General features: G+C 35.3%; 1 protein-coding gene across 9 annotated transcripts in view; it reads left to right on the plus strand.

The window, feature by feature from the left end:
- Positions 1-12,070, plus strand: part of CNGB3 (cyclic nucleotide gated channel subunit beta 3) — a 247,341-nt gene that overhangs the window by 202,350 nt on the left and 32,921 nt on the right. For all 9 annotated transcript variants that reach the window (XR_012019912.1, XR_012019913.1, XM_072804003.1 and 6 more), the window contains one exon: positions 7,888-7,971. Coding sequence is in view for 7 of the 9 variants with exons in the window: in XM_072804003.1 (XP_072660104.1) it covers positions 7,888-7,971 (84 nt within the window). In the remaining 2 variants the exon portion in view is untranslated. The remainder of the gene's footprint in view (positions 1-7,887; positions 7,972-12,070) is intronic.

Below are 12,070 nucleotides of genomic sequence, written 5' to 3' on the forward strand. Positions count from 1 at the left end.
GGTTTTTTGTCTTAAGGCCTTCGGCTGATTGGATAAGCCCACCCACATAATGGAATGTTTCCATGCTTTACTCAAGGTCTAGTAATTTAAATATTAACATCATCTAAAAATACCCTCACAGTAACATTTAGACTTATGTTTGACTAAATAAGAAGACTAAATAATACCTAGCAAAATTGACACAAAATTAACCATCACAGCCCCCAAGTACTGTCAGAGCTGATTGAAATATAATTAAGTCAAAGGTGAAACCAAGCTATTGCTAATGCCAAATTGGAAAATTGATACATGTGTCTCCTCAAAAATAATAATAGCTGCTGTTTATTATTATCCTTACTATGTATTACACTGTTTTATCTGCTTCAATACCTTCTCTCAATTAATTCTCACAGAAAACCTCTAACAGAAGTTTTATTAGTATCCTCATTTTACAGAAAGTGCAAACTACTTACTTGACTGAGGCCATAGATCTCCAAGCAATGGGACAGGATTTGAGCACAGGTTCTTCTTACTCCACAGTCTATGAATTTAACCACTCTATGATGCTATATTTCAATTCCCCACCAACCCTATATGGATGAATGATAAGATGCTGAGGAACCAGAGAAGTTTTCTAGGGTCACAAAACAAGGGTAGCTCAAGGCCATTCTTTATCAATTTTCACACAAATAGTATTAGCACATCAGTTTCACACCCAAAAACCTAAATTCACACAGGCTTTGCTACTCTCCTACTAAGAAAAAGATTCTGATGGTTCTTTTCTCTCTCAGTCAAAGCAAGTAGAATTAGAGTCATGGGATTTAACTAAAGTTTTGCTCCTATCAATTGTGATTAATTAGTAAGATTTGCTGCTTCTACATGGGGTTATCAGAGCTTCTAAAGAGCTTAGAGATGAATAGTCGTATTATAATATTTTACATTTTTTTCCACAAAAAAATGGCTCTCTTCCTTGCAGATTGCAGATTGTTACAGCCCAAACTCAAGTATTAAGCTAATAAGGAACAATTCATTTCTATAAGATTGGGCACTTTTTTCTACTTTCTGATGTTTTATTATTTTTATTTCAATTTTCAAATATCTTTTATCAAATCAAATGCTAGGGAAATCACATTTTGCCTCTACCACTAAATTACCAAAAATAGGAGAGAATGTAATAAAAGTTTTATTGTGCCACCTAGTGGTCAGAATTTAAATCTCATCCCTTAGAAATTGAAAAAGAGCTTAAGAATAGAAAATCAGGGATCCAGAGATGCCAAAATGAGATTGTAGGCACCACTAATCTGTCAAGCGAAGCACAGTGTTTCTCACTATTTGCTGTTCTAGTAAAAAATCAGAACAGATCCTGAATAGGACAACTCACTGGGATTCATGACTCATTGTGATTATGTGGCAAGTGAAGCCTGGGAAAGCTTTGACTTCAGTGGTAGGAAGATGCAGGGTGGGGTTGACAGATTATGTGAGCGACAGATCGAGTCAGGAATGGAATGGAAATGACATAATTATTTCTACCAATCACACATGGATCCCCCAGCAGTAACACCCTAATCAGATATGCCATCACATATTTTCTCTGAAAAGTTTCAAATCAAAGTGTTACAGTAAGACTTACTACATTTCATTTCTATTAACTTTATTTTTACCCTGGTGTTATAAGTAATAAGGTATTGTTGCTAGACTTTTTAAAGTATTTTGAACCATGAGTTTATGACCCAGATGAACTCCATTCAACTACACGCTCTGCACAGTATCTCTGTCTAAGGTACTAATTGGGCGTTCCAGATATGGCACCCATGTGGTCCCTGCTCTCCAATGCGTCCCATTAAGGCAAGGAAATTCTAAATTATAGTATCCTTGATTGTGTGGTGATTATGTGACTCAAAAAATATAAAGTGTTTATATCAATACCTGCCACATAGTAAATTCTGTTGTTATTATTACCATATTACTAACTGAAAAATAAAACTGATTCAATCACACAGGAGTTTCTACACTGGTAAAATCAGGTTCTTCATGTGGCCCTGCTTGAACTCACTTTCAAGATGAGGATTAGATTAATCCACAGGGTGTCATTAAACTTGTGACTTCCCTCCTTTGACTATGTGATATTGAAGCTCCTAGAAAATAGAATTATTGTCAGTTCTCTAGGAAAGCTTGATGGAGATGACTTTTACTAATGTTTGCAAATATTGAACATAGGGTTGGGTCTGACATCGCTTGGAACTCAATAAGAAATGACATAGTAACTTGCAAATCATTTATCACATCTCACTTTGCCACTCCCAACAGCTACTAAGTAACATGACTGGCATAGTCAATAGCATGGGCAACCGGATTCAGAATTCCCTGCTCTACACATATCACCCATCACTTGCTTAATCGGAATGGAGTTTAAGATGAGATAAAGCATTTCCTTTTAAAATAAATTTAAAAAATAAATAAGGCTGAATTGGGAAAAACCATGAAGACTTATTGTTTAGACTTAAGAGAAACTTAAAGTCATGGTGAGTTATGTTACTGATAATATCTTAAGTTCTGTTTCAAAGAACTTAAGCAGGAATAAGCCTAGAAATGGAGAAATCCTATAGGACTGAGAAGGTCCAAAAATAAATTTTACCAGCTCTTGATTTGTGTTCAGAGCTTGGCATTTTTTTAAAGACTTATTTATTTATTTATTTATTTATTTATTTATTTATTTATTTGAGAGAGCAGAGCAAGCAAGAGAAAACACAAGGGGGGGACAGGAGGCAGAGGGAGAGCCAGACTCCTCGCTGAGCAGGGAGACTGACTTGGGGCTTTACCCCAGGACTCCAGGATCATAACCCAAGCCAAAGGCAGATGCTTAACTGAACCACTCAAGTGCCCTCAGAGCCTGGCGTTTTTGAAAGAACATTCTGAGTACAGGAATTACCATCTAATCTATATGCTATGTTTTGAGTAAAATAAAAAAATACAGGGGCCCCTGGGTGCCTCTGTCAGCTGAGCAACGAACTCTTTACTTCAGTTCAGATCATGATCTCATGGGTTGTAGGATGGAACCTGCCATTCCACGCCCATCCCTCCACACCTTGTCAGGGTCCATGCTCAGCAGAGAGTCTGCTTGAGAGTCTCTCTTTCTTGCTCCCCTGGCTCACATGCTCTCTCTCTCTCTCCCAAATAAATAAAAATAATAATAATAAAATAAATAGATATATAAAAATAGAATTTTTCCTGACTCCATTCAAATCTCCAAAATCTTTATTCAAGTATGTAATACACATTTACATAGCACTAAATTTCCCATCATTGAAAATGGAATAATCTCTAACAACTTCATTTTACATATCAGCACATATTTATTTAGTGCCTAGCATGCCCCAAACAGTGGTGAGACATTGAAGGTACAGAAGTGAGTAATGCACAGATCTTGTGCTCAGTTGTTCAGAATGTAGATTTAAAAGACAACACACAAACTCTGGTGATTCCCTTTCCCTGGCATCTATTGCATGTGTGACCTTAGGGAAGTAGTCAGTAGACCTTCTGAGCTTCCATACCTCCTCTAAAAACCAGGAGTGATAACATATTAATCAGTGCCAAGCATCACAGGAAGGTTGAAATAATAAAACAGGTAAAGATAAGAAAATAATAAAATTTAATACAAATGTTATTAATATAATGTTAATGTTGATACTTAGGCACTCTCACTTTATATTAAAGACATTTATGAAATAATGACTGTGCTCTGACTTTCTGTAAATCAGAAAATTTCCAAATGGCCTCTATAAAGGAGATGGAGCTGCATTACAAAGAAAAAACACTAGCCCTGGTTTGTAATTCTTTTTAATCACACAATAAAGAGCAAATTGTATCTCAAAAAATTAATCATTTTCAGGGATGGGGCAGAAATAATTGTTGTTAGACACATAAACTATAATAACAACTGCAAAATGCAAACTTTATTTACTAAGCCTAAGTAAGGATGAGAAGACATAGTTCTTTATCAGAGCTGCCCCAAGGCCAATGACACCTGTCCATAAAGCAGTTAGGGGACAGAATCACTTAATTGATAAAATTTAAACTAAATTTTCATTACATACAGCTGCTATGTTCCATTTACATAAATTGATACATATTTTATGCAAATATGTTAATAAAAATTCATATTTATAACAGTTCAGATGTTTTTCTCTGCAGAAATCCAAGCTATAAGCTAAAAGTTATTCATGTAAGCACTTGCACATTTCTACTGAGGAAAGCAATAATTGTTTGCTTATCTATTTTAGAGCCCATCTCCTAGCTTGGTCTAGCACTTTCATGGATTGAGTTTCCTTTATTAGTGCTTTCTGCCAGTGAACTAACCTGAAGGATAGAAGAGAAAAGATGAAATGTGTTCCTCCTCAAAGGGCATTCTTTTCCTACAAATGATCTTGGGATGTGTGTTTTACTTTATTTTGATTAAAATTAATAAAAGTCAAGCTGACATCTCATCAGTTCTTCACCCCAGTTCCATTCTCCCACCCTCTGCAGAGGTGGCCACTAAGATGATTTCAAGAGTATCCTTCCAGTCCTCATTTTTATTTTACTTTATACCTATGCAAACATCAATGACTATTTTGTGTAGTGTTTTCATAGCTAGAGTCATATTGAATATATTCTACAGCTTGCTTTGTGTGCAGCCCAATTTTTGTCAAGTTCAGTCATACAGAGAAAGATCTGATTTACTTACTTTAACCACTCTATGGTATTCCAGCCTGCAAATCTTCAATATTTTTATCTGTCCACAGATTGACATTATGTTGTTTCCAATTTTTTCAGTACTGAAAACAATACTGCCACACACATCTCTGTGCATTTATAGAACAAGAATTATGGGGGATCCCTGGGTGGCACAGCGGTTTGGCGCCTGCCTTTGGCCCAGGGCGCGATCCTGGAGACCCGGGATCGAATCCCACGTCAGGCTCCCGGTGCATGGAGCCTGCTTCTCCCTCTGCCTGTGTCTCTGCCTCTCTCTCTCTCTGTGTGACTATCATAAATAAATAAAAAATTTAAAAAAAAAAAAAGAACAAGAATTATGGTCATAAGAAAACATTTAAAATCATTAATAACTCCTATGAATACAATTTAATACAACTGGGAATTTTCATCAAAGTTCATTCCAATAGGAATTGTTCAAGAAATGAAAACTTTATTTAGGCCTACAAATTATAATTAGGTTTGTAAAAATTAATGCCAAAAAAAAATCAAAATGCACAAGAAAAGTGGGGGGTTTTTTTAGATCTTCTGTTTCTGGGTTGCCTGGGTGGCTCAGCGGTTATAGCATCTGCCTTCAGCCCAGGGCATGATCCTGGGCTCCCAGGATCGAGTCCCACATCGGGCTCCCTGCATGGAGCCTGCTTCTCCCTCAGCCTGTGTCTCTGCCTCTCTCTCTGTGTGTCTCTCATGAATAAATAAATAAATAATTTTTAAAAAGATCTTCTGTTTCTGATCATTTAAAGTGTTATTCTTCTCCATGGTTATGAATGATTGAGAGCTAGCTTTATTATAATGATATTCCAAACATGTTTATGCTTAAGAACTTCCAAGTATATTTCTAGTACGTTTTCTCTAAAACATCAAGAACATGAACTTTCTTTAGTGGGGAAGATTCTAAGATGAACACAAAGTTTATTTGTGTTTTTTCTAAGAGTTCTGAGTGATCAGAATACCAGTTTCCAAACTGAAATTACTCTGAACTAATGACAGTTTTAACAGAAATCAGGCACATGATGGAGTGCCTGGGTGGCTCAGTCAATTAAACACCCCACTTTTGAGTTCAGCTAGAGTCATGATCTCAGGGTCATAAGATGGAGCCCTGCTTCAATCTCAGCATGGGAGTCTGCTTGCTCGCACCTACCCTCATTCTCTCCCTCTCTCTCAAATAAAATCTAAAAAAAAGAAAGAAATCAAACACATGAGCCATATATTTAGAGAATTTTTACTAAAAATAACCACAATTTTTAGAAAGAAATTAATGTTTATCATTTGCTTTAGTAAATATGGCAACCTATGACACATGGTAAAAATGAAACAAATATAAATAAAAATCACATGCCTTGCACAGAACAAATACATAACAAGGAAAGAAAAGGTAAATCTCCCTATACCTAAAAGGATCTTTCTATGTTTCTGCAAATACAAATCATTCTCATCTTCAACTGACTCGAATTGTGTTATCCACATGAGCAATTTCTTGATGCTCCCCCTCTCTCCTGTCCCCACTCTGAGGAAGTATTAACTACCCCTCCTCTCAAAAGTATTATGGATGTTTACCTGGAATGTCTTATGACATGATTCACTTCTGCCATCAATTACAGCCTGTTTACTTAAAACATCATCCCAACTAGCTTACTCTCTTTCATCTTTCATAGCTCCAAGGCCATGTACAAAGGCTTGCTCACAGCAGCTTTTCATCAATATTTGTTGGGCTGTATTAAGAAGGTATTTCTGTCAGCCTTGGCCTTTTTTTTTCTATCCTGGATAACCAAAAGCTGTACTTTCTCACATAAATTTTTTAAATTCTAACTTCAATTTCATTTGAATGCTCCTCACCAATGGCTATGTGAAGATACTTCAATCATAAATTATTAACTTTCCTTATCAGTCAAGCAACCCTGAAGTCTAAATTTCAGATGGATCTAGGTCAAGTGTTTGTTAACTGAAATCATTTTGAAAAACTGGTGATTGCTGAAAGAATGATTATCCAATCCACAAATTGGGAGCACGCCCTTTGCATCTCCTCTGCCTTCCTCTGCTACTGACCATGATTAGTTTTCCACAAAATAATAATTCCCCTAAGGGGTAGGCAGGACCAACCACAAAAGGAAAGCAGCTACATGTGAGCAGCTCTGAGAGAAAAATAAACATATTTGGTGAAAGCAAAATATGCAAAACCACTATGTAAAGTGACATTTTTGAAGCATCTATCAATTTTTCTTTAGCCTTTCATATACACAAATTATAATTCTTTTTTTAGATAAAATATAATTCTTTAGGCACAACACAAATATATGCATATATTCTAATAAATCAGATGTGTCTCTTACACTATTAAAGTGGATATGAACATCATTCACTCAACAGATGTTGCTTTTGTATCTATTATGTACAGTTACACTGCCTTTAAGAAGATAATAAATAGGGACGCCTGAGTGGCTTAGTGGTTGAGCGCCTGCCTTTGGCTCAGGGTGTGATCCTGGATTCCTGGGGTCGAATCCCACATCGGGCTCCTTGCATGGAGGGAGCCTGCTTCTCCCTTTGCCTGTGTCTCTGCCTCTCTCTCTCTGTCTCTCATGAATAAATAAACAAAATATTTAGAAAAAAAAGAAGATAATAAATAAGTTGGTGAAGAAAAACATACAAGCTTAGAAAGTTAAATAATATTTAACAATAGTATGAAAGAAGTTATAAAAAAGAAAATATTCAGATTTTTATTTTGATGTAGGTCAGTCTTAATACTAATAATCAATTTATTATCACTATGATATTACCATAATCATTAATAGCTATCATTAAGCATTATGTTAAGTTTTACATAAGTAAAATTTTACTGTTCTTAAATATACCCTTTTTACTCCCATTTAACAGACTAGAAAAGATTACTATGGAATCTTTAATCTGTAGTAGAAACAAGATTAAAACCCAAATCTGTTTGACCAGGATCCAAAGTCTTGCATTCACACTGTAGGTATTTTTTTTTTCTAAATTTTGGGTCAAAACAAGTCCATATCCATTGGCAATTAATTAATATTTTAGTGTTAATACAGACAACTTTTATTACTCTCTATTTTCATGTCATTTTAAAATTGTTTGGAATGTTGTCTTTGTAGCTGTATCTGTAAGAACTATTTTTCTCTTTGTTATTTTTTTCTTTAGGGTTGTGATACACAGATGATTTATGACATGCTGCTAAGATTGAAATCCACTGTTTATTTGCCTGGTGACTTTGTCTGCAAAAAGGTGAGTGCATGCTATCTTTCGAATGCACAACCAGTGCATAAGTACATTTAAGGAGTTCAGACATAGGTCAAGAGCATAGTTTAAACAGAATTTCCGGGATGAATTCCATAATATAGAAATAATTATACAGTTTTATAAAAGAGTAATGTATTCTCAAAGTTCAAAATGGAACAAGACAATATGGATTTCATTACTTGTAGGATATAAGTGTGGGTAGTCTGAAAAGTTGTACTGTATAAATGTAAATCATCAATCATTACACACCATTAATGCCAAATATTTAAAGTGGAGAAAAAAGAGAAGTGAAAGGTGGTTCTGCCCTTTTTATGTCTTCAGCAAGCTATCAGTTACCTCCACTTAGCTCTCCCAATTAGTGGATAATTAATGCCACATTCTTTCCAATTTTAATGCGATGTTTATGATTACAAAAGTGATACATGATTGTTATTTTCTAAATGGAAAACACATAAAAGCATACAGACAGAAATTCCACCACCCAGAAATAACCACTATTCATACACTCCAGTCTATCTTTTTATACTGATTGATGGATAAAGCTTATTTTATAAAATTGACATCATACTATATTACATTTGATGACAATAGCATTTATTTAGACTTGGGTGTTGAGAAACGGGGAGGTTGTCGGGCTGTCAGCCATGACCTTTATAAAATATAAAGAGAAATATTTCTTTAGTAATAAAGTGGAGAGGACCACATCTTACATGAAGACTTAGAGCCTTGAGGCAGGACAGAGGTTGGCATATTCACAGAACGGAAGCAAGTGATCAACTGGGATGATGGTGTAAAAAAAGTCAAGAGTATAAGGTACTTCAAGGCATCTGGGTAGGCACAGGTAGAAATCAGTCTAGTCTGTGAGAGAGGATAGAACTAGAGGTAAATCTTGGGAACTGACATTTGGAAACCAACTTCATTAGAAGCTCAAGAAAGGTAAAAGAAGAGAGCCAAGACCTATAACTTTGGAAAATACCACTCTTTATGGAGGAGGTCAAAGAAGAATCAGAGGAGGAACTATCAGAGGTAAATGAGGAAAAATGGAGGAGAGATTGTGATATAACAGAAACTAAGAATATGCAATCCCATACAAATTAGTCCAAGTTAAAAGTATGCAGGTAGGGTGATATGAAATCATTTTCATTGAAATGAGAAATACAAACCACAGCTCAGATTAAGGAACCCTTTGGGGCAGTGGTACATTTGGAATGACATGGCCTTAATGCACCAAAATGGCCTTTCAATTTGTTCCAATAACAGCAGGGACTGGAAATTGAGATAACTCATAGAAACTTTAGCACCCATGCCACTAAGCAGTGCAAATTTGCTTAACAAAGTGTGAAATACAGAGTAGGATACAGCCTTCTCATTTCTAATTTCTTCCTCACATAAATCCAGACTCAATAATAAAAACAGATCAGTGAACACAAATGAGGGAAGAAAAGGAGTAAGTAGAGGAATAGCAGAAATGAGAAGACATGAGACTGACTACCTACCACATTTCTTTTCTTTTGTTTTTAAAAGAAGAGGATTTAATTCATTGTAGATCTTGACAGAGATGAAAAGTTGTTAAATTCAGCTTTGTTTTTGCTTATCATTTCCACAAATCACTGTAGGAAACAGGAAGGAAAAAACTCATTCTATTGGCAGTTGCCTTAATAATTGAAGAAATATCAATTGGGACTAAGGGACTAAGTTTGCTGACCTGCCTATTCTTCAAGATGAGTCCTAAACATACTGAATGGGTAGTTTGAGCTATTTGAAAGAGTATTTGGGAATTTTCCTAGAATTAACTGTAAGAATTAATCTGAGTGTCAGAATGCCTCTGCTAGCCTTGAATATATTCCTTCTACACAGGAACCCTGAAAATTTGAAGTACTCTCACTGGTTACCTCATTCTACATGAAGCTCTTGCATTTCTACACTTTCTCCAAATTAGTACATAAACCAACCACAAAAGCTTGGTTTGATCTTATTTTGCACATGCTGTCAGACCTTGTTCTCTGAGGAATGTCTACCTCATTTGAATGCTAATTAAACTTGCAGGAAAGGCTTAAATTAGCCTAGAAATATGCAAGAAATCGTGGAAGTTTTGGTTGGTTGATTATGCCAGATCTCCTTGGAAAATTATTGAAATGATCATTAAAAAATAATTAAAAGTGCTGAACTATATTTAAATACCCATTATGTACTTCTACTTCCAGCCAATTGTAATAACTGCCTTTGAAAAATCATTCCAGTTCCTTAGAATTACTTCATGCAAAGAATAAGGAATATGACCCTCTCATAATCATTTCTTCCTGGAGTATCTCTTGGAAAACTAATATTCAGACACTTTTTTAAAATAATTCATAGCTATTTTATTGGTTTTTAAGAGACTGGCATTGATACTGGATTTATCATTAGATATGATCTATCTATGTATATATTCTAAAGTCAGATGACATAGGTGCTGCTAGTTCTAATGCTATCATCTGTCAACCTTATAAATTTGCTCAAGACACTTAACTTTTCAAGACTCTGCTACCAATTTTTAAATATCTTTGACCTCACTGGGATTTTTGCAAGAATTAAATGAGTTAAGGTCCATGAAGATGCTTTGCAGTTATAAAGTAGCATGTTCTGATAGAGCAAATGCAGGTACTGAAATAAGAAACAATGCAAATATCAGATATTCTTATGATTTTTTAAAATACTATGCAAATGTAAGGTGTTGTTATTAACATTGATATTATGGAAATAACTATAATAAGATCCATCTGTCTTGGAATTTCTACTTTGATCTATCTTTATGAATAAATACATGCTTAATATTCTGCACAACGCAAAATTTAAAAATACTTCTTGCATTGCACTGTTAGGAGATGCATATTCTAGGCTTCCTTTTGCTTCTAATTATTGTCATAGAGCTTTGGCTAGTCAACTGACCTCACCTGTGCCTTTATTTTTCTTACTATAAATGGAAATAATAGTCTTCCCTTACCCTCCTCGTAAAAGTAATGGGAAGATAAAATGAGAAATTCAATGTCGCAGATATTAACTAAGAGGTAGAGTCTGAAATTCAACCTAACAATTATAATATGACAAGAAATTATTGTTCAGGAAAGGAACGCAACCAGGGTGCTTGAGTGGCTCAATCAGTTGAATATCTGACCTTTGTGGGGCTCTGCACTCATCAGAGCATCTCCTTGAGATTCTCTCCCTCTGCCCCTCCCCTCACTTGTGCTTCCACTGTCCCTCTGTGTGTGTGTGTGTGTGTGTGTGTGTGTGTCTATCAAGTAAATAAATCTTAAAAGGGGGGGTGGGGAGGAGAACAACCCTTTGTATTAAAGGACTTCAAAACTTCCCAGAAAATGGTTTCCCTCATTCATAAATGAGTGCCTATATCATAAGTCCTATGCTCGGTACTAGAACAAAGTAAACATTGTCTCAGCCATCATATAACATAAACTATAATCAACATTGTTTAATCCTGAGTTAATTTCAATGTATGCTAATCTTTTGAAAACATGGCTAACAAGAATATTTAGTGAATTCAAATAACCCAGTCCTGAGACTTTAACACAGCGCTTTTACAAATGACAGATCTTCTAAGCACAACATCTCCAAAGAAACGAGAGCTTTAAATGATAAACTGGACCAGATGGATTTTACAGGTATTCACAGAATTTTACATCCAAACACAGCTGAATACACATTCTTCTCAACTGCACATGGAACTTTCTCCAGAATAGACTGGGGTCACAAATCAGGTCTCAACCAATACCAAAAGATTGGGATTGTCCCCTACTTATTTTCAGACTATAATGCTTTGAAACTTGAACTCAATCACAAAAAGAAATTTGGAAGAAATTCAAACATGTGTAGGTTAAAGATCATCCTGCTAAAAGATGAAAATTTCAATCAGAATATTAGAGAAGAATTAAAAAGATTCATGGAAACTAATGAGAATGAAGATACAACCAGTCAAAATATTTGGGATACAGCAAAAGCAGTTCTAAGAGGGAAATACATCGCAATACAAGCATCCCTCAAAAAATTGGAAAAAACTCAAATACATAAGCTAACCTTGCACCTAAAGGAA

The sequence above is a fragment of the Canis lupus genome, chromosome 28, assembly GCF_048164855.1.
Source record: "Canis lupus baileyi chromosome 28, mCanLup2.hap1, whole genome shotgun sequence".
Taxonomy (NCBI): domain Eukaryota; kingdom Metazoa; phylum Chordata; class Mammalia; order Carnivora; family Canidae; genus Canis; species Canis lupus.